The sequence below is a fragment of the Bos indicus x Bos taurus genome, chromosome 3, assembly GCF_003369695.1.
Source record: "Bos indicus x Bos taurus breed Angus x Brahman F1 hybrid chromosome 3, Bos_hybrid_MaternalHap_v2.0, whole genome shotgun sequence".
Taxonomy (NCBI): domain Eukaryota; kingdom Metazoa; phylum Chordata; class Mammalia; order Artiodactyla; family Bovidae; genus Bos; species Bos indicus x Bos taurus.
In genome coordinates this window covers 103,898,272-103,922,083 of record NC_040078.1, presented here as the reverse complement: position 1 = coordinate 103,922,083, position 23,812 = coordinate 103,898,272, and the positions used below count along the sequence as shown (strand labels likewise).

General features: G+C 44.5%; 1 protein-coding gene across 1 annotated transcript in view; it reads left to right on the top strand.

Annotated features, from left to right (window-relative positions):
- The window catches only part of RIMKLA (ribosomal modification protein rimK like family member A), a 35,153-nt gene extending 14,706 nt beyond the window's left edge, over positions 1–20,447 (top strand). Inside the window, exons 2-5 of the mRNA XM_027537621.1 lie at positions 1,473–1,703; positions 7,532–7,618; positions 13,186–13,389; positions 16,921–20,447. Coding sequence (XP_027393422.1) covers positions 1,473–1,703; positions 7,532–7,618; positions 13,186–13,389; positions 16,921–17,411 — 1,013 coding nt within the window. The 3' untranslated portion in view covers positions 17,412–20,447. The remainder of the gene's footprint in view (positions 1–1,472; positions 1,704–7,531; positions 7,619–13,185; positions 13,390–16,920) is intronic.
- Positions 20,448–23,812: the final 3,365 nt, after the last annotated feature.

Here is a 23,812-nt window from a genome sequence, read left to right as displayed (position 1 = left end):
TTGGTTGCTGTTGTTTTGTTTTGCTTAGAGTTTTTGTATTGATATAATTCATCCCTGTATAGAGAAATAGTAACTTCCTTGGTAACTTTTATTTTCTTGAAATTAATATGGTTGTGCACTTTTTATCACTTACGAAATCAAAGGTGCTTTAGGTTAAAGTCTATAACATGGTTCTCGAACTGTGTTTAAAAGGTTTTCTGTGGAGCATGTTAGAGACTCCTTTAAGGTTCACTAAGGCAGACCAAGTAATTCCCTGAACTTACTTCTCATTGCCCTCTCCAGTCCACTTCCTGTCTCTGTCATTGTATCCCCAAATGCTGAGTGCACTGGAGATGCCCAGTTAACTACTAAGAGTAATACAAACCATAGGCTAGCAGGGTTGAAAGAGATCAAGCAGGTTGCTGTGACATTCCTTCTGTGCCATCCTTGAATGACCTAATGAGCCTCAGCCCATTCCATCCTAAGACAGCGGAAAAGTATCCCTTTTGTTGAGCCCATATCTATCTCTATGTAGCTTCTATACAATTAAACAAACATGGAGTGCCTACCACGCACCAGATACTGTTCTAGGGGCTGGGGTCACAGCAGTGAGCAGTCAGACAAAATAGTGCTCTTATGGATAGCTCCTCAGCTCTATCTCCTGAGGTCACAGAAGACAAGCCAAGTAATTCTTCTGCATGGAACCCTACAGATAATTGAAGACTGCACTCCTGTTCCTCTGAGTCCTCATCACAAGCTAATACTCCCAGTTCATCCAGTATCATGCAGGTTTAAGTCATTTGGCTACACAGATCAATTGTTTTGTGATGCATTCTAGTGTTTCTTAATATTAAATTGACTTTTAGTAGATTGATTATTTTTTAAGTTTTTTGTTATAAAGGTAATATACAGTTGGAGGCATTTTGGAAAATATGGATAATTATAGGAAATCATCTATAATCCCATTACCACTGTTAAAATGTTGATATACCTTTTCTAACTTATATCGATAATTTTGTATCATTTCTTTTTCACTTAACATTGACATTTTACATCCATTATATTCATAATATTCCAGATGACTTTTAAAGATGAAATCATGAGAGTAGTAAAAATACCTTAAGTGTCTTATACTGCATTCCCTATTATTGTCCCCAGCCTTCTAAGACACCAGGCTTTAGGGAATACTATTAATAGTGCTATATGGAAGGAGGTACTGCACTATATTATCTCCTGTGGATTTTTCTGACTTGGATTATTCTCGGTACACTGCCCTCCTCCCCTGCCCCCATTCACTGTTTTGAATTTCCTCAGTGTTCATTTGCTTAGAGTATAAGATGGACAGTAGCCTCTCATTACAACAGGATATTCAAGTGCCACTTTCAAGGCTCTTCTTTCCGCTAACTTCAGTCTTGAGGCATCTGTTGGAACCAGCGCTTCTGGTGGGATTAGATGACAGCCAGCACACAGCTCACTTCTTCCTTTGATTGCAGGCCTGCAGCTGAACCAGAAGGCGCTCACCACTTTCCCAGACGTGGTGCTTGTCCGCGTGCCCACGCCCTCCGTGCAGTCGGACAGTGACATCACCGTCCTGCGACACCTGGAGAAGCTGGGCTGCCGCTTAGTCAACCGCCCACAGAGCATTCTAAACTGCATCAACAAATTCTGGACATTCCAGGAGCTGGCTGGGCATGGGGTCCCCATGCCAGACACCTTCTCCTATGGTGAGTGTCCTTAAAATAGAATTGAGCCTTGTTTTTCCAAATTGCCTGCATCTCTTATGTTCTCTCTCCCCAGAAGCCCTCTAGTAGCTCTTGTTGGCTTTCAAGGTGAATCTGTTCATCTTAGTTGAGTCAATACCTTGAGTCTGTATCATAGTCATCCCCGCTGTCTGAAATGTCTTTGCTCCTTTTTCTCTGGAATTCGTTCATTAAATATGTAGCTGGGACACGAAGTGTGCCAAGCACCACACTAGGCACTCTGCTTTAGCAGTAAGCAGGAGAGTCCTGCTCTCAAGGCGTTTGCAGTTCATCAGGGGCAGAGGACAGCAAGTAAGCAGGCAGTTTCAGGGCAGTGTAGTAAGTGCCAGGATAAGAGTTAGTGCAAGATGGTATGGGTTTATAGGAGAGCTCCTAATTTAGTTTAGGATATTGAAGACTTCCCAAAAGAGATAAAGCTGACATTATTGAGCTAAAGCAAGGTGGGTAAGAGAGCAGTCTAAGAAGCAAGCAGAATATAGAAAGATCTAAAGGTAAGTGAGAACATGACCGATTGGTGTTATTTTGAGTAATTTGTAGAATATCAGGGAACTAGAGTTGAGATATATGGCTAGAAAGATAAGAAGTTGCCATCTACAGTATATGAAAGAGGTTGGGGTAATCCTGAGACTAACAGAAAGTTATTGGAGGGCTTTAAGCAAGGAAATGGCCTGATGAGAGGTCAGAATGTCAGTTTGGCTACACTGCAGAGAAGGAATTAGACCAGAGGTAAAGCAGAGACAGGATATATAGTGGTGAAAGTGAAAGTCGCTCAGCCGTGTCTGACTCTTTGCGACCCCATATAGTCCATGGAATTCTCCAAGCCAGAATACTGGAGTGGGTAGCCTTTCCCTTCTCCAGGGGATCTTCCTGACCCAGGAATCAAACCAAGGTCTCCTGCATTGCAGGCAGATTCTTTGCCAACTGAGCTATTAGGGAGGCCGTGTACAGTGGTAGGCTTTATAAATGATGCAGCTGAGCAATGATGGCCGAAACTATAAGGTGGTTAGAGTAGGTATGAAGTGAACAGATTCAAGATTTAAGGAGACAAATATGAGGACATGATGATTGTTTGGGTGTTAGCACAGTGGAGAGGAATCAAGAGTGACTCTGGTGTCTGGTTTGGGCCACCAGATGAGAAAGCAAAAACTCAATGAGTGTTCCAGGGAAGAAGAGAAACAGATGGGTGGGTAGGGCAAGGCATTATTGGGAGAGATTATTTGGGTTTAGGACACATTCTATATGAGGTTTCTACAGTAAGCGAGTAAAAGTATTCAGTAGGCACCAGATAAATGAATCTGGAGCTCCTGAGAGAGGTGTCGACTACGGAAGTAGATGTGGAAACTTCCATTACGTTCAGTGAAATCACAAGAGTGGAGAATATGCAGAATGAAGAGAGGCCTGAGCTGCATGAAATGGTTCAATGGTAAATTTTGTTATGTCTATTTTATCATAATAAAATAATAATTAATAAAAGAGAGTTTGGGAGAGAATCCTTTAGGGAATAGGAAAAGGAAGAAGAACTTATGCAAGAAGCCAAGTGAGAGCAACTGGAAAGGTGAGAAGAGAAAGAAGAAAGGCGACAGACGCCAATGGGAAGAACATGCCACAGAGAGTGGTATAACGAAAAGTCGTGCTTGATTCTAAAAAGACACATGACATAAGCACAGAGACGTGTGTTGGATGTAGCACAGGGCGTTCAATGACTACAGCTTCACTTTAGCATTGGAAAGAAAAACCATCCTGTCGGGGATGAGGAAGTGAGTTGGGTGTGAGGAAATGGAAGCCCTTTGATAGTTTGATCAGAGGGATCAGTTCAGTTCAGTAACTCAACAGTGTCTGACTCTTTGCGACCCCATGGACTGCAGCACGCCAGGCCTCCCTGTCTATCACCAACTCCGGGAGTTTACTCAAACTCACGTTCATTGAGTTGGTGATGCCATCCAACCATCCCATCCTCTGTCATCCCCTTCCCCTCCCACCTTCAATCTTTCCCAGCATCAGGATCTTTTCAAATGAGTCAGCTGTTCGCATCAGGTGGTCAAAATTGGAGTTTCAGCTTCAACATCAGTCCTTCCACTGAACACTCAGGACTGATCTCCTTTAGAATGGACTGGTTGGATCTCCTTGCAGTCCAAGGGACTCTCAAGAGTCTTCTCCAACACCACAGTTCAAAAGCATCAGTTCTTCAGCACTCAGCTTTATTTATAGTCCAACTCTCACATCCAAACATGACCACTAGAAAAACCATAGCCTTGACTAGACGGACCTTTGTTGCCAAAGTAATGTCTCTGCTTTTTAATGTGTTGTCTAGGCTGGTTATAACTTTACTGCCAAGGAGTAAGTGTCTTTCAATTTCATGGCTTCAGGCACCGTCTGCAGTGATTTTGGAGCCCCCCAAAATAAAATCTCTCGCTGTTTTCCCATCTACTTGCCATGAAGTGATGAGACTGCAGGGCACGATCTTAAGTTTTCTGAATGTTGAGCTTTAAGCCAACCTTTTCACTCTCCACTTTCACTTTCATCAAGAGGCTCTTTCGTTCTTCTTCACTTTCTGCCATAAGGGTGGTGTCATCTGCATATCTGAAGTTATTGATATTTCTCCCACAATCTTGATTCAGTTTGTGCTTCATCCAGCCCAGTGTTTCTCATTATATACTCTGCATATAAATTAAATAAGCAGGGTAAAAATATACAGCCTTTTCCTATTTGGAACCAGTCTGTTGTTCCATGTCCAGTTATAACTGTTGCTTCCTGACCTGCATACAGATTTCTCAAGAGGCAGCTCAGGTGGTCTGGTATTCCCATCTCTTTCAGAATTTTCCACAGTTCATTGTGATCCACACAGTCAAAGGCTTTGGCATAGTCAATAAAGCAGAAATAGATGTTTTTCTGGAACTCCCTTGCTTTTTCGATGATCCAGAAAATGTTGGCAATTTGATCTCTGGTTCCTCTGCCTTTTCTAAAACCAGCTTGCTCACGGTTCACGTATTGCTGAAGCCTGGCTTGGAGAATTTTGAGCATTACGTTACTAGCGTGTGAGATGAGTGCAATTGTGCGGTAGTTTGAGCATTCTTTGGCATTGCCTTTCTTTGGGATTGGAATGAAAACTGACCTTTTCCAGTCCTGTGGCCACTGCTGAGTTTCTGAATTTTCCAAATTTGCTGGCATATTGAGTGCAGCACTTTCACAGCATCATCTTTCAGAATTTGAAATAGCTCAACTGGAATTCCATCACCTCCACTAGCTTTGTTTGTAGTGATGCTTTCTAAGGCCCACTTGACTTCGCATTTCAGGATGTCTGGCTCTAGGTGAGTGATCACACCATCATGATTATCTGTGTCGTGAAGATCTTTTTTGTACAGTTCTTCTGTGTATTCTTGCCACCTCTTCTTAATATCTTCTGCTTCTGTTAGGTCCATACCATTTCTGTGCTTTATTGAGCCCATCTTTGCATGAAATGTTCCCTTGGTATCTCTAATTTCCTCGAAGAGATCTCTAGTCTTTCCCATTCTGTTGTTTTCCTCTATTTCTTTGCACTGATCGCTGAGGAAGGCTTTCTTATCTCTCCATGCTGTTGTTTGGAACTCTGCATTCAAATGGGTATATCTTTCCTTTCCTTCTTTGCTTTTCGCTTCTCTTCTTTTCACAGCTATTTGTAAGGCCTCCTCAGACAGCCATTTTGCTTTTTTGCATTTCTTTTTCTTGGGGATGGTCTTGATCCCTGTCTCCTGTACAATGTCATGAACCTCCGTCCATAGTTCATCAGGCATTCTGTCTATCAGATCTGGTCCCTTAAATCTATTTCTCACTTCCACTGTATAATCGTAAGGGATTTGATTTAGGTCTTACCTGAATGGTCTGGCGGTTTTCCCTACTGTGTTCAAGGTTGTAACTAAGGGATGATTCAGGGTCAAGGAATGGGTTTTATTTGTTTAAGATGGGAGACGACTGAGCGTGTTTAAAATACTGCTGCCATTCTGAACTGAGAGGTTGAAGATACAGCAGAGGGAGGACACTTAATATTGCAAAATCCCTGAGGAGGTGAGAGGGAAAGGGGTCTGAGGCCCAGGTACAGGAATGGCCTCAGATAAGAAAAACCCCTCTTGGGACTTGGCTGGCACTCCATTGATTAAGACTCCATACTTCCAATGCAAGGGGTGCAGGTGCAGTGCCTGGTTGGGGAACTAAGAGTCCACATACCATCAGCCATAAATAAATAAATAAAGGGCCTTCCTTGCATTGTATTCTAGGGAAGGACAAAAAGATCATTAGAGAGGAGTTACCTTTATCAGTGGGTATCAGGAAGCTAGGAGTTCTCTTCTTATAAAATGTTTTCATGTGATGATGCCCCTGTTTTATCTGCACTGCCTCTGTATGCTGCTTTTCATTTTTAAAAATCATTAGCACTTTTGTGACAGGTCTTATTAGTATTTCAGAGTATTTTGTTTTGCAAAAAATTTGATGAACTGTAACACCTGTGGTAGGAAGAATAATGGTCCCCTAAAGATACAAAGGGGCTTCCCTGGCGGCTCAGTGGTGAAGAATCTGCCTGTAATGCAGAGACGTGGGTTTGATCCCTGGGTAGGGAAGATCCCCTGGAGAAGGACATGGCAACCCACTCCAGTACTCTTGCCTGGGAAATCCCATGGACAGAGGAGCCTGGTGGGCTACAGTCCATGGGGTCACAAAAGAGTCAGACACAAGTTAGCAACTAAACAACAGCAACAAAGATGCAAAGTGTAGGAAATCAAGGAAGCTTATAAAACAATTTAGAAGGATTTTAATACATATTAATATTCACAGTTTTTTTTTTTAATATATATATTCACAGTTTTTAAATGAAGGCTTAAAGGAGTATAGTGGAGCCAATTCAGTCATGCCTTAACCTTGGATGAGACAAATCCCAGACTTGGTTTCTTTGGATAATGGTTTTCTACCTCTGTACAACAATCTACTGAAAACTCGGCAGCTTAGACAACACCCATTTACCAACTCACAGTTTTGGAAGGTCTGAAGTCTAGCTATGGCATAGCTGGGTTCTATACTCAGGTCTCACTAGGCTGAAATCAAGGTGCAGCTGGGCTGGGATCTCATCTGAGGTCTGGGATTTTCCAGGCTCACGGGTTGGCATTTAGTTCCTTGTAGTTGTAGGACTGAGGTCCCCTCTTTCTGCTGGTTGTTAATTTAGGGCCATTCTCAGCTCCTAGAGGCTGCCCGCCTGGCCCTGTCACATGGACTTCTCTCCAGCATGGCAGTTCACTCCCCCAAGGCCAGCAGGAGAGTTTCTCTGCTGCTTCACCTTCTTTTACAGGGCTCACCTGATTAGGACAGGGCCCACCAAGAATATCTCCCTTTTAATTAATTCGAGTCAACTGATTATTAGCCTGATCACAGGAATGCTGTCCCAGCATAGTCACAGGCCCCTCCTACACTTAGGAGGGGGATTATACAGGGCATGTACACCAGCAGGTAGGAATCTCGGGGGCCTTCTTAGAGGTCTGCCTACCCCAGCCATGATAAGGGAAAAAAATCCCTGCCCTGCCCATGGGCTTGTCATGAGAATGACATGGACTGGAGCACGTGAAGCCTCTGCCACGTAGAAGCCCCTGATAATGCCACTTACCTTCTCTCTCTGCTCCCACCTTTTGGATGACAGGTACAAATACATAGTCTGTCGGATGGAATGGGTTCAAATTGCCTTAATCAGAGAGACGCTAGGCCTCTAAAGAATTCCTACAGACCGCCCCCCAACCATCAGCCTCACCTTCCCTGACTTTCGCTTTTCTTGGCAGGTGGACATGAAGACTTTTCGAAAATGATCGATGAAGCCGAGCCGCTGGGTTACCCCGTGGTGGTGAAGAGCACGCGCGGACACCGGGGTCAGTGCCCTCTGCCCCGGCTTCTGGTTGGGCGGCAGCTCTGCGGACGAGACCCTCGCCCCCGCGCTGCAGAAGCGCTGCTCAGAGAGACGGAGCTCCCCCTGGCGGAGCTTGTGGTGTAGTCCTTAGCTCTGTCCCCTTCTCGCTGTTCCCACTGTTCTAGCTTTGTCCACACCCTTCTCGGCCCTTCCCTAGACTCTCGCAGTAGACTCCTGACTTGGTTCTGACTGGTTTCCTGAACTCCACTGCCAGTGCATCCGCTCGTCTTTGTGGGAAACAGTTTCTCTGGAACATAGATCTCCTCTTGTCACCCCTTTGCTGAAAAACCTTCCCAAGAGCTTGTGTTGCCTGTTAGACACAGTTCCTATTCCTCACCTTGGAGGGTGTCCACATACCTTGGCAGCCTTCTCTGGCTACCTGAACACTCCATAATCCATTCTAGCCTAGACTGTCTCCTGCTCTCTTAAAAAATCTGTTCTCTTCCCTTTTCTGGGGATGCTGCCTTCCTCTATGCTCTAGTGAGCTTCTGCCTGGGTGTTAAAGCCAGCTTCACGTCATTTCTTCTCCCTCCACACTGGTCTCTTTCCCTCTCTTCCAAAGTTGATCACTCTTCCCTTCGTGTTGCCGAAGCACTTCATCCTTGCCTCCAGCATAGTACTACGCTTTACTACAGGTATAGATTTCTGTGCCTTTTCCCCTTTCCTACTGCAGCTGCTCAGAGGTAGGAACTTGGTCCTGCCCATCTCTGTCCTCAGGACCTCCTACAGTGCTCAGGACACAGTAGTTGAAGAGGATGTGTGCAGCCAGAAGTAGTTCCCCTCTCCTGTGGTATGTGAGCGGTTACCTTCTGATGATACCCAGATGGCATCCTGTACTGCTCAGGGCATCTGGAGTGACAGGAGGTACCCTGGGTGGACATGGAATGAGCAGTTCCCATGAACCTGACACGCAGCCTGCTCTTGGTCTTCGCTGTGTAGAGGGTAGAGACGTTGCATTGCAGGCGATGACCACTGTGCCATGCAGGCCCTAGCGCCTGGTTCAGCCTCATGGAGGGAGGGGCCCGCTCTGCCCTGAGGCAGGGAAGGCTTCAGTGGAAGGAAAGGAGACTTCATTTGGAATCTGGAATTTGAACTGGGTAAGCAGCATGCAGAAGCCGGCGTGGGCAGAGCAACCTGGGAAAGGAGTTGAGGAGTAAGAGAAATGAGTTGGGATGGTGAGGTGGGGCTCTGAATACTGTTCAGATATACTGCAGTGCAAAAATGCAGTGTCTCAACTGGTTTTTTTATTGTGGTGAAATATACGTGAAATAAAATTCAGCTGATATTTATTGAGCGCCCACAAAGTGCCAGGGGGATACAGAAAGGAGCAGAACAAAACTTCCTGCCCTCAAGGAGCTCACATTGTAGAAAGGTAAGATAGATGATAAGTAAACTAAATAGCAGATGTAGTACTTATAGATGTTTTAAAAATTAGGAGATAATTCATAAAACAAAAAACGTACCATTTTATGTTGTACAATTATGAGGATTTTAGTATTTTTACTCTTCTGTACAACCATTGTGTAAATAAATGTTAGTCACTCAGTCATGCCCGATTCTTTGCAACCCCATGGACTGTAGACTGCCAGGCTCCTCCTCTGTCCATGGAATTCTCCAGACAAGAATAGTAGAGCAGGTAGCCAGTTCCTTTTCCAGGGGATCTTCCTGACCAAGAGCTCGAACCCAGGTCCTCTGCATTGCAGGCAGATTCTTTACTGTCTGAGCCACCAGGGTAGCCCCCACTATCTAATTCCACAATATTTTCATCACCTCCAGAAGAAACCCTGTACTTGTCAAAGATCAATCCCAGTGGTCCCTCCCCTGGTCCCTTGCAACACTAATCTACTTTCTGTGTCTATGGATTTGCCTCTTGGATGTTTCCTATCAATGGAACTGTACAATATGTGGCCTTTTGTGTCTGGTTTCTTTTAGTGTAATGTTTGTGAGGATCATCCATGCTGGAGAATGGATCAGGTTTTTATCCCTTTTTATGACTCAGTAATATTTTATATGGATATGCCACATTTTGTTTATCTGTTATCCATTGATGGGCATTTGGGTTGTTCTGCTTTGCGGCTATTATGAATAATGCTGATGTGAACATTGGTGCACATATGTGTGAATATATGTTTTCATTTCTCTTGGGTGTATATATACACCTAAGAAGGGAATTGCGGGGTCGTATGGCCACTCTGTGTTTAACATTAGGGAAACCACCAATGCTTCCCTACAGTGGTGTTCCATAACAGTTATGCCGTTTTATATCCCTACCAGCAATGTATGAGAGTTCTACTCTCACCACATACTAAGTAAAACTTTTATATTAGGTGTATTAATTGGCCTAGGCAAGTGATGTTAAATGGTCACCATACCTCCACAATAAAAACAAGTCAGAAGCAAAAAGAACAAAAATGCATGTTTGCCAAGCATTAGTAATGTATAGGTCTGTTTTACAGATTTATTTTTAAATTTTTAAAATCTTTTTTTAATTGAGGTATGATTGATGTGAAACATTATATTAGTTTCAGGTGTACATCATAGTGATTCAATATTTGTATATATTGCAAAATGATCACAGTAAGTTAATATCCGTCATAGGTACAGAATTTTTTTCCTTATTGTAAAAATGTCTAAGATTTACTCTCTCAGCAACTTTTAAATGTCTAATTTGTTTTTATTATAGCCATCCTAGTGGGTGTTTATGGGATTGTACTATAATTTTGATTTGTATTTCCCTAATGACTAATGTTGAACATCTTTTCATGTTATTGCCCATTTGTATATCTTCTTTGGAGAGATGACTTTTCAAATTCTTTGCCCATTTTCAGTTGGTTTACTGATCTTTGTATTACATTTTTTAGAGCTCTTGCTGTATTGCGGTTACTACACTCTTACCAGATACATAATTTGAGCATGATTTCTTCCTACTCTGTAGGTTGTCTTTTTGCTTTTTTTTTGATAGCATCCTTTGATGTACAAAAGGTTTTGATTTTGATGAAGTCCAATTTTTTCTTTTGATTACTTGTGCTTTTGATGTCATTTTGTGCTTGCCTAATCCAAGGTCATACAGATTTACACCTATTTTTCTTTCTAAGAGTTTTACAGTTTTAGCCCTTACATTTGGAGTGTTTGATCCATTTTGAATTAATTTTTGTATATGGTGTGATGGAGTCAAATTTCATTCATTTGCCTGTGAATATCCAGTTTTCCGGGTATTATTGTTGAAGAGACTGTTGATTCCCCACTGAAGGCTCTTGGAACTCTTGTCAAAAATCCAAAACTGACCATCTGTATGGGGGGTTTATTCTGGGTTCTCAGTTCTGTCTCATTGATCTATATGTCTATCCTTATGCCACACTGTTGTGTGTGCTTGTATGTATCAGTCACACAGTCATGTCTGACTCTCTGTGACCTTGTGGAAGGTATGTAGCCCAGCAGGCTCCTCTGTCCATGAGCTTCTCCAGGCATGGAGTGGGTTGCCATACTGGAGTGGGTTGCCATTCCCTTCTCAAGGAGATCTTCCCGACCCAGGGATTGAACCCGGATCTCCCGCATTGCAGGCCTATTCTTTTACCATCTGAGCCCCCAGTAGAAAATTTTGAAATTGGGAAGTTCAAGTCCTCCAACTTTGTCCTTCTTTTTCAAGATTGTGTTGGCTATTCAGTTCAGTTCAGTCACGCAGTCATGTCTGGCTCTTTGCGACCCCATGAACCGCAGCACACCAGGCCTCCCTGTCCATCACCAACTCCCGGAGTCCACCCAAACCCGTCCCATAAATTTACATATAAATTTTAGGACCAGTATATCAATTTCTGAAGTAAAAGGAAGCTGGAGTTTTGGTGGGGATTACATTGAATCTGTAGGCCAATTTGAGGAGTATTTCCATCTTAACAATATTGTCTTCCGTTTTTTGAACATGGAATGTCTTTCCACTTATTTCAGTCTTTAATTACTTTCAAAAATGTTTTGTACTTTTCTGTGAATAAGTCTTGAACCTGTTTGGCTAAATGTATTCCTTTTGATACTATTGTAAGTGGAATGGTGTTCTTAATTTCATTTTCAGGTTGGTTGTAACACGCAGCATCTGAGCGACAGTGGATAGGGAGTGAGCAAAGTTGCAGCAGCTGTTAGGCTCTGGTATATGGAAATAAATCTCAAGAAGGCAATGGACTCATGCAAGATGTGCCCTTCAGAAAGTTACTAATCTTGTGGGGCCTAATGTTCCTTTTCTGTCAAACAAAAATAGCTATACTTGTCCTAATGCCTTCACAGAGCTAGCATGAAATATGAAAGATATAATTTTAAAAAATCAAGTATTTGGCGCACAGTAGATGATTAAATAACCTTAGTGCTCTTCCCCCACACCACCCTAGTTTTTTCCCTCCTTGCTTTAAAACTGTAGCTCCTTAATTAACTGCAGACTAAGCCCCATATTGGAAGCTCTGTGCCAGGAACCAAGGAACCTGTTTTTAGCCCTCATTTCTGCTGAAAATCCTCCTATCACTGAATCCCAGCCATCTGCTGTCAGACGCCAGATCTCCTGGTGCCAAATGTCCAATGACCACGCCGTGTTTTGGAGGTTACTTCTTGATCTTATTCGCCACTGGGGACTGATACCCATCCCTCATTTTTTTTTTTTTTTTGAGACTTCAGAAATGTCCCACTCTTTCTAAGGTAGTAACAAATCTTAGGAAGACCATCTCTTTGTTCCATATTTGCTAACAAGGTTCAGGGTATAGTATGTTCATGTCAGATTTGTAGGGGAAACCCTTCAGGCCCCCCTGCTCAGATCTGTTAGCTAATGTGCAAATGGAAAGGCAGATGTCAAGTAATTCAAAAGCGTAAGTGATTCAGGCAGAAAATAAAGAATTTGGAATCAAGTAGGAATGCTTTCCCCAGACATCAGTAGAAGTATGGGTCATTCCTTTTAGAATGAAATGGATATAGCCAAATAATACATTTCTTATGTTTGAAAGTTCAGGACATCTGGCAGTGGCTACTTCTTGAACTCCCATAGTATTCAGCACTGACCTCTCCTAATGCCATATCAGGCTGTGTCGTTATCTTTCATGGTCTCTCTCCATCTCAACTGGGAATTTCTCTAAAGTATGTTCAGTTAATTATGTTCCATAAACATTGATTGACACAGTAAGTTTGGGGGATTTAAACAAAAGTGAGTGAGGCATGGACTCTGACAGATCAGCATCCTCCAGTTTTGGAACCGAATTAACTAGATTCTTAAGATTTTATTTTGGCCTCTTCTGTGTGTTTCTGGGATACATTTTGATTTCATTTTGGAAAAAAAACCCAAAACATTGTGAACAGAGAGGGAGGTGAGTAAAACCCAGGGAAAATAAAATTTGATGGCCATTTGAGAAGACACAAGAGTCAACTCAGAGAAGTTGAAGGGGCCAGAGTGAGGCAGGTTGGGAAAGAATGGTTGACTCTGTACTGGGAGGTGGGATGGCAAGGACCGTGCTCAGAGGCGTGTCTAACTCCTTTTTTTGCTGTTTGTCTTTCTTCTTAAAGGAAAAGGTGTTTTTCTTGCAAGAGATAAACACCACCTCTCAGACATCTGCCACCTGATCCGCCACGACGTGCCCTACCTGTTCCAGAAGTACGTGAAGGAGTCCCACGGAAAAGATATCCGGGTGGTGGTGGTCGGCGGCCAGGTGATAGGCTCCATGCTTCGCTGCTCCACAGATGGACGGATGCAGAGCAACTGCTCTCTCGGTGAGGCACTGAAGCTCAGAGTGGGACTTTGGTCAGGGGGAAGCCACCGGGGCTTTTCATCAGGATGTTTTTGTTGTTCAGTTGCTCAGTCCACCTGTCTGTGACCCCGTGGACTGCAGCGTGCCAGGCTTCCCTGTCCTTCACCATCTCAGGATGTTTGCACCCAGTCCAGGTGTCTTGATCCCTCCTATCTGGTCAGACCCTCTGCGAGGTGCCAGGATCACAGAGAGGAATTAGAAGCAAGCCTTTTCCCTTAGCAGTAAGCAGTCCAGGTGGGGGACAGGTGGGTATACGGGCTGTGACGGAGGTCAAACCAGGAAGTGTCAGGACACTGCGATGTGAACCCTATGTCATAGGCGTTAGGACCTGGCAGTCCCCATTACGCAAGGGAGTGACGGGAGGGCTGGTGTTTGAGAAAAACTGACGTCTGGAAAGAGGATGGATTGAAAGCGTAGGAGGGAGGCAGGGGAGCTGAGTTTGGAAACTGCGACAACAGCTCAGGCCAGAAGTAAGGAAAGTCTAAAACTAAGGCGGTGGGGGTACTCCTTGGGGTTCCAGTGGCTCAGACTCTGCACTTTCACTGCTGAGGGCATGAGTTCAATCCCTGGTCTGGGAACTCCCTCGAGCAGTGTGGTATGGCCAAAAACAAAAAAAAGAAAGTGAGAAGTAAACCAAGGTAATGGCAGGAGACAGAGCATATGCTTTTACCTTGCATTGATAATTGACATTGTATTTCTTTTTTTTTTTTTTCTTTAATTGTGTTTTTCTTCTATATTTGATGTTATTAGAAAGCTGAAGTTTGTTTGGGTCAAATGCATAACCCCATCCCATTAACCTTTTGATAAGGCTTGTGTTCTCTTGTGGTGAATGGAGATGGTCCCAAGGGCATGGAAATTCTTATGTTCGTTACAGAAAGCTATTGTCAACTATTGTCATGAGTGGAATTTGTTGGTATTGTGAAAAAATACCTAGTTGTTATTTCCCAAATCACCAGATGAGTGTATCAAGTCTGGTGACTAATGAAGAGGCCGAAACACGAATCCAGTCCTTCAGCTGGAGTGTGGTTGAGCGGTCTCCCAGAGTGGGCTCCAGGGTAGTTGCTGATAGTGTAAGGATTAATGAGAGTCCTTGCCCTCAGGAAGTTTATAGTCCAGTAAAGAAGAAGACGTACGAACAGGTCATCGTAAGATACAGTGACTGAAGTGCTGTGAAAGAAGCAAGTGCTAGGCTGAGGTTGACACTGTACCTAGTACATTATCTCATTTAGTGTTCATGACACTCCTGTGTCTTGCCGCAGTGTCAAACCTTATGTATTATCAGTTTGTCTTTCACAGAATTCATTCTTTAACTGGAAAATACACAGCTTTGTAATTTATCCATATTGTGCTTTTTTTTTGATGAACTGTTTTAAAGCTGCTTAAAACCTTTTCCTCATACAATGTAATAAGTGGTGGAGAGGCAGAGTTAAGGTTTAAGTCATCAGTTTATGAGAATGCAAGCGTTGCGTTTTTGTCATTTTTTCTAACCACTTGATTTATTTGGTGTGGCTCTGCTGGGTCTCGGTTGCTTTGCACGGGCTTTGTCTGGTTGTGGTGAGTGGGCGCTCCTCCTCCTCACAGTGCGCAGGCGTCTTGCTGCAGTGGCTTCTCTTGTTGCAGAGTACGGGCTCTAGAGTGCCAGCTTCAGTTTAATTGCCCTGAGGCACGTGAGATCTTCCTGGACCAGGGATCTAACCTGTGCCCCCTGAATTGGCAGGCGGATTCTTATCCTACTGGACCACGAAGGAAGTCCCAAGTGTTATCTTTGCAGGAAGACTAAAGGGAGACAATTAAATCTGAGGTCTTAGCTTTTTAACAAGTACGAGTAAGTAGATTCTATCTTGGTATGGGATTTTTGTCTCACAAACCTCTCTCAGAAAACAATAAGTTAACTTTGTTTCTTCTAGTTTCTTCTAATGCATCCTCAATGTAGAAAAGTTAGGAAATATGGCAGAGTCAAATGAAAAAAGATGTTTATCAATTAATCCCACCATCTAGAGACAACCACTGTTAACATTTTGGTGGTCTTGTTTCTGACAGTGGGTTTTGGGGTTTTTTTTGCATAATCATGGTCATGCTGCACAGCCTTTATACCTTTTAAGTGTGAATATTTTCCCATGTGATCTCAAACTCACCATCATTTTTAGTAATGGTTGTAAACTATGCTCCTTTCTTCTGCTGTGAGCTACTTAGATGATAATATTTTATTTACTCATCAACAAATATCAAATGACTACTGTATACCAGTATTTTGATTTTCCAGTATTTTGAATAATTGTGCCGTCAGCGTATTTGTGCATAAAGCTTTTTTCCCTATTATATAAGGTTATTCCCTTCATGGTGTGATGACTAGGTCAGAGAATATAAACATTTTTTTAAACTCTAAAAAAGAGTATTGCTTTCATATTACTCTCTCAAAGAGTGTCCTGATTTCCATGCAGACCTTTTGTGAGTGATAAAAATGCCCATTTCGCTGCCTCTCGCCAGCATACCCCCCTTCCTTTGAAAGGTCATTTGAGACCTTTGAAAGGTCAGTTGGTGTCTGGTATTGTTGCCAAAATTTGGCCTCTGTACGCTGGGACCGGATTAAATCTCGGAGACAGAGTTTTGGGAGAAATAGAAATTCTACAGGTAACTCAGTTGGTAAAGATCCACCTGCAATGCAGGAGACCCTGGTTTGATTCCTGGGTCAGGAAGTTCCCCTGGGAAACGGGTAGGCTACCCACTCCAGTATTCTTGGACTTTCCCTGGTGGGTCAGATGGTAAAGAATCCTCCTGCAATGCAGGAGAGGATCCCCTGGAGGAGGGCATGGCAACCCACTCCAGTATTCTTGTCTGGAGCACGCTATGGACAGAGGAGCCTGGTGGGCTATAGTCCATAGGGTTGCAAAGAGTCAGGCACAACTGAGCAACTCAGCACAACACAGCACCAAAAGAAATAGCTTTATTGCTTTGCCAGGCAAAAGGGGCCACAGTGGGCTAATGCCCACAGGACTGTGTGTCCCAGCCTGGAGGGGGTAGTGAGGAGTCTCATAGTATTCAGGGAGCTGAGCATGATCAGCTCATGGACATTCTTCTTATTGATCAGTGATGAGATAATGGGGACTCAGCATCATCAACCTTCTGGTTCCTACTGGTCTGGGGTCTACATGCTGGGGTGGACAGCATATAGTTAACTTCTTCAATCTGGTGAGGGTTTCAGCATTTGCAAAACAGCTCAAAGGACATGGCTCAGAATATTATCTATGGTCCTTGAGGGAAAGCTAAAGTCCTTGCTTTGTTTAATGGCTAAAGTATTATTATTTTGTCTTGCTGGACTGTTTTCCTTTCTTTCTGCATGTTCCCACTTCTCTGATTAAATTTATTCTTTGACTAAGGTTTTTCTACAGACAAAAGGCAAGCGGAGAGCATGGGTGAGGGTCCATTCTGGGAAGCCCCGTAGGGTCCTGCTCGGCCACAGTGTCACCGTCACATCACTGTGGTTTCCCCACAGGTGGCGTGGGCGTCATGTGCCCGCTGACGGAACAAGGCAAGCAGCTGGCTATCCAGGTGTCTAACATCCTGGGCATGGACTTCTGTGGCATCGATCTTCTCATCATGGACGATGGCTCCTTCGTGGTGTGTGAGGCAAATGCCAACGTGGGCTTCCTAGCCTTCGACCAGGCATGCAACTTAGACGTGGGCGGGATCATTGCAGACTACACCATGTCCTTGCTGCCCAACAGGCAGACCGGGAAGATGGCCGTCCTCCCAGGCTTGGCTAGCCCCAGGGAGAAGAAAGAGCCAGATGGCTGTGCTTCAGCTCAGGGAGTTGCAGAGAGCGTCTATGCCATCAACAGCGGGTCTACCTCCAGCGAGAGTGAGCCTGAACTGGGAGAGATCCGGGCTTCCTCAGCCAGCACAGCGGGGGCCCCGGCCCCCATGCTGCCTGACCCCAGCTACAACATTAACACCAGGATTGCTTCAGAATTAAAACTTAAGTGAATTCCTGCTTTTTGGCAGCACTGAAACCAAATCCTACTGCTTCCCTAGTAGTTTTGAGTGAATAAAATCTGGACTAGTGTGATTTCATTTGCACAGAAACTAGAAATCCCATCTGGGCACTCGGCATTCTTTCTAATGATGATTTAAGCAAATGGCCTAGCTTTGTGGTTTTTAGAAACACTAATATAAAAACCCTCACCAAGAACAACATCCCGACTGATTGATTTGAGACCGATGTCTGCCGCGAGCACTTGGATGTTACGGCTGACTTGGGGCACTGACTCTGTGCTGTGCTTTGGCTTTTAGCAGTGGAGCCCATTAAGTTGGAACTACTTCTGGAGATACTGTACAAAAGAGCAACCACCCGACAGAGGCACGTGCAGAAGAGGTGGAATGTGACTGCAGTTGTGTGCTCTTCATTAAGAGTGTGTGTGTGTGTGTGTGCGCGCGCCTGTGTGTGTGAGAGATGCTCAGAGAATACACAGTCCCAGTGCTGTTAAAGAATCGGTCTCTGCTCCCCATCAATCACCGTCTTGACCATATTTCTCTGACACTCAGGATATGGTGTTTCAAAGGGAGCTTCCTCATTAGCATCTTCAATGAAGCACTTTGTAGAAAGTGAGATTGAGCGTCCTTTGACTTCAGTGGTTGGCAGACATCCTGCTCTGTAACTGGAGCTTTCTACAAACTGCCAAGTATATAGACCCTGCTTCAACTACCGCCAGCCCCAGCAGCCCCTTGCACCTTTGCTGCCTTTGGCCTCAGCTGGAAATGCATTTCAGTGAGCTAGTGGCCACACACTTCCTTCCTTCAGCGTGCACTAGAACACCACGGACTTCTTTTCAGTGGGCTCCTGTTCACTTGACATCAGAAGCCAGTGGGTTTTTAATCCTAGAGAGCTACTGAAAAATAATCATTCCCCCTTCCTCTGCTGAAACTTTGTGTACTTAGCTATAGGAGATTTTCTCATACGAGTTGGTGTTGTGGGCCTGTTGGGTAGATAGAGCCATTGGAAACACACTCCAGTCCCATTGACATACTAGTCTTACCCAGGTTCCAGAGACCTGTCTTTACTCACTTTTCCACACTGGGGAGACTCAGGTATCAAGGATAACTCATTGCACATCTTATGGGGGGATGGTGAAGGGAAGTAGATAATGTTGACATGACACCAAGTACTTTCCATTTTAGCTCTTCTAGCAGAGAGGATGACCCTTCCCTTGGGAGAAATCACAGAGATGGAGTTTTCCATTTCTGCTCGTATGAAGTATGACAGAAATGAACACGGCTACCTTTTTAACCAAATAAACTAGAACATAGGCACTCAAGAGTCACCCTGTTCATACTTACTTCCTTGGAAGACCTTACTCTTGAGCTGCAATGTTCCATGTGCCAAGACCACATAGACTTCCTGTTTGGAATTATCTCTGAAGCCATGCAAGAAAAGAGGCCTCACCACCTTATAGTCAGACCTCATTTTTTACATCACTCCTCCCCAGAGGTTATCCCAGGCTCCATCAGTCATTTTCTTAGACTTATCTTCTAATGCTCTTTGGCTGTTAAATCCTTCCTCAAAAAAGAAATCTACCCTTAAAGGACAAACACCAACAACATTAAGGAAGCGTACAGGTGGATGGCTCCAAGGAGGGTTCTAGAAATGTTCTGAGTAAGGCCAGCTTCCCTCGACTAACCACACATCTTCCCAAGGTGACTAGTTTGAAGGCAGCAACACCCATTTGGGTGTATGAATTCCTGAACTTCTTCTGTAATGTAAAATGTGCGTCAAGTCAAACTAGTCCGTTTTCTTTCACAACACATTTAAATAGAAACTGGCTTTGAAAATAACTGTGGCTAAAATCAGATCTCACTAAGTAACAGTTGTACAACTGAAAACTGGAGATGTCGCCCTGCACAGTAGTAGTTTAAATACAGTCAAATAAGGTGCATGCCACTGAGCTGTGACTCCAGTCATGTGTCCGTACAGTTGAAAAATGATAATCCTTCACCTTTAGTATAGGTTAAGACATGTACCTTATCTTTACCACTCAGGGTGGGTTTAGCAGAATGGTTCTAGGTCTGTTCTCATTGGAATTGGCCAGATGCTTTCTATGTAAACCTTTGAACCAAGTGACGACCTTCTGGAAGCTGCATCCACCCCTTCCCACAGTTTAGTGTAAGCTCAGTCTCTCCATTTTAACTAAGGGGATGATAGTGGGCCCCATCCTGAGCAGAGCAGCTAGAGGATGCTTCCAGAGTTGTCAAGAGGGGCCTGTTTCCAGCTGCCAGTGACATCTGTAGTCATTGGCATCATTGCTCGGAACCCAGCCCTGTCTAGAAGCAGAGAAAGCTGGGGCACAGCTGGGTCGTAGCCTTGCTCCAGGATTTCCCACTCTGGCTGTGGGCCCTGTGAGCCTCAGCCAGATGGCTGGGTCGACCTCGTCACAGCTGCCCACAGGGCCTGCTGGAGGGAACATGGGGCACAGAGCCAACTCCTCATTCTGATTCTCCCCTTCAACAGCTGATAACCCTATACAATCAAGTTGACTCTGACCTCGATTTTTCCATTCTTCTGATAGGGGATATGCCTATTTTATTTACCTCTTGAGGGCGGTGTGCTTTGAGGTTGAAGTGAGTTAATTAATGAGACTGCATTATATGGGTGGTGGTAGAGAGATGCCTATAGCATCTGGTTTTTAACAGTTTCCTATCACCCCTCCTCTGGGAGGAGTTAAGGAAAGAGACCATAAATTCTTGGCTTTAGCACACTAAACAGTGGTAGGGGGGCTGAAAATGGATGCAGCTTCTCAGAGGTCTTAGGACCTGAAAGGAGTAATGTATTCAGCCTTCTGGATGTATCGTATATAACCTGAAACTCTTGACTGCTGTATCAACTAACAGTCTTCCTTATGTAACATAAATTGCGGTGTCTGTATACAGTTTTCCCATTATCTGGTAGTAGCATCTTGAAACTGGTCAAAACTTGAATGCCAATAGCTCAGTCACTCAGAATATATATGATTCTGCACTTGGGAAAAATGTCTTCATGCTGTTTGTCTGATTGCTGAGGGGTATGGGTATCCCCCCTCGAAGGTGGATTTGGGGCTTTAGGTCTTGAGGGTCTGGTCAACAATGTAAGTGGATTATAAGCCATTAGTGTCACAATTGCAGACTCAGTGTCCGCAACTCAAAGGGGATTCCATGACCACTGGGGAAGGGATGAGGAAGAAGGGGAGAGGATGAGGAAGAAAGAGAAGGAGAAAGGTCTGGAATAGTTTTGTGACATTTTGGTGGAAGTGGTAAGTTGGGATCATCTGAAATTCTAGTGGGAAAAGGAAGAAATGGCTCTTTGGTGAGTTTGAATGAAAGAATCATGAATATGCGTTGATTAGAGGCAGGGATCTAACCTACTTGTTAGATTAGAAACTATTCTGTGTAAAGAAAATGAGATACATGGATTCCCATCTACCTTGGCAGAAGTAGGAGAGACACATCCCCTTTTTTTTTTTTCCTTTTTTTTAAAATTTTATTTTATTTTTAAACTTTACAATATTGTATTAGTTTTGCCAAATATCGAAATGAATCCGCTACAGGTATACCCGCGTTCCCCATCCTGAACCCACTGGTGCACTGGGACACATCCCTTTTTTAAGTCCTGATGAAGGCTGGTCTTGAGAACACTCTTAATGTAAATCAGAGGAAGATTGAAGCAGCTAGCTTCAATCACTCAGGTAAGAGCTGACCCTCCTGGAAGTGAATGACCAAGAAAGCCACGTGCAGGCGATCACAGAACCATGTCAGAGCGTGAGTCCAAAGTCAGCAAAATGGTCTAATACTTCTTTTGCATCTGAGGCTGAGCAGGCTTCTATCTGCTGTTGTTTTATGCTGATGTTTTGGCAAGAGCCCTGACAGCAGCCCTCTTGTCACTGTCCCTGCAGTTAGCGTTCCTAGACCTGCTGCTGTAGCCTAATATTAATAGAAAACCTGGGGCTGGTTATGGCTGCTTCTGAAACTCCAGCTCAGACTGTGGCTTAAAATGTTGTCACCCAGAAGACCACCCGGTTCAGGAGTATGTTGTCTTAATCCTTTCTTAAAACTGCATTGCATTTTCTTTCCAAGTCTATGGCTACACTGCAGCCCGCCCTTCTGCAACACACAGCTGAGTTTGAAAACCTTGTCCCTTCAAGCATTTCCACTTCCTTCTCCAGGTGCAGTTCCCACACTGACCTGTGGCATGGTCCCAAACCTTGTGCTGGCACCCCAACCTTATTGGGAAGCCTTGCTCTGTCATTTCATATTCACTGGGGCTTGGAGGTGAAACTAAGGTCACCCACCGAGCCAGATTTGAGGCCACAGAAGAGCAGGACTTTGGAACCAGTTCAGTCTTATTCCATAGATGGAAATCTGAATCCTAGAGACCATGTTCACTTAGCTGGTCAGCAGCAAGGTTGGGACCCAGGCAGTCTGGTTCCCCACTGGTTTGGCATACTGCCAGGGGTGTCTCTGTTCTTCCATGGCACTCAATATTTTCTGCCATCCTGGAGCCAACCTGTACCCATCCCCCTTCTGCTGAGCCTCTGCTCTGGATCAACATGGTGTGAAGGATTCGGCTCCTGGATGTGACTTTCAGGTAAGAGCTGCAGAGGTGTATATGAGATTTCCAGGTGCATGCTGGCTTATCACCTGTGCTTTCGACCAGCCAAGAGCATATAGCCCCATCTTACCCCATCAGTGGTAGGATGTGAGAGAAGGCCCCTGCCAAGCTGACTGAAGGCTTCCTTGGCCCCAGTTTGATTCATGTTCCCTCACTGCAGAATGTCTTGGATTTCCAGAGGCCTTAGTGCCACCCCCCATGGATGCCAAGGGCATAAAGGCCCCAAGCTTCTCCCATCAGGCATACCTGAGGGGGAATCCTGATCAATAAACATGTTAGTTGCAACCAGCTGCAAAGTCAAAGGTTTCCTTCCACTCACAGGTCCACAGACATCCCCCTTACAACCAGCCACTAGGAGAGATTCTTGCCTGCTGTAGCCCATGTGTCAGCTGAGGACACCCTGCTCCTTGAGATCCAGAGAAGTCTGCTGACTGGGCCTTTGGAACTCCGTGATTTCTAAGGGACTTACATCTTGGGCAGTCACTGCTGACTCCAGACTTCTGCTTCCTCATTTAAGCGGCAGTGGTGTCTCATCTCTGCACTGCCTCAGCTGAGACGTGCTCAGTTCTCACCCCTACTTCCACGCACACCAAATTTCAAATGAGTCAGCATGGGCGTGGGTTCCTGTGTGTGTTTCGGTGATGTGGGAGGAAATGGGAGCCTTTACAGCAATGCAGACATGGAGCCCCCATTCATAAAACACTCATTTGATATCCTACAGAAGAATCCACTCACCTTCCACCCCACATAATATCTGTCTCCTTTCTAGGTCGCTTCAGTCGTGTCCGACTCTTTGTGATGCTATGGACTGTAGCCCATTAGGCTCCCCCGTCCATGAGATTCTCCAGGCAAGAATACTGGAGTGGGTTGCCATTCCTTCTTCCAGGGAATCTTCCCAACCCAGGGATAGAACCCACATCTCTTACATCTTCTGCATTGGCAGGAAGGTTCTTTACAACTAGCGCCACCTGGGAAGCCCTTCTTGGGACCAACCAAATTCATTTATGTTTTCATGGATGGCAGCAGAGTCATTCCTTTTTTTATTTGATTTTTTAAAATTTGATTCCTGCCAACACCCCTACCTTCAAGATTTCACTTTCAACCATGGGTGGCTTATTAGAGGCATCTTCCTGAACAAAGATCACTCCCTCCTCAAGAGGAACTCAAATGCTGTCCCTTAGGGTGATACACTGATCATTCCCACTACCCTAGCCAGGCATGACAACCACCATAATCACCCTTAGCTGTCAGGGTCATCATGCTTTTTGGAAGCCAACATAGATGGATGTAAATGGTGCTGGTTTGAGTTACCCAGGTTCAAATCCTGGCTTGATAACTTATGGCTTATGTGACCTCAGGAAAGCCACTTAATCTTGCTTAACCTTTGCATCGTCACCTGTAAATATGGTAGATAAACAGTCTTGAATGTGAAGCTCTTAACCACAGATCTGGCTTTCAGCAGTTTTCCTCTTCTTGCTTCCTTCACTGTCAGCAATCACAAACAGCTCCCGCTTGTGATCATGGCTCAGTGCCAAGGGATAAAAGCTGGCAGACAGCAGCTTTACAGCTGGGAAAAGAGATGCAGGGGAGGGAGGGCACAGGGCTGGTGGCTGCTCAAGCGTGCTGTGGTTCAGGCTTAATGACTGAAAGGTCCCATCTATCCCTGAGACTCTGTGATGCTCTAGTGTGAGATATAGAGGGTGTATCTGGCTTAGAAAAATCCTAGAGGAAAGGCTGCCACAGACAACTG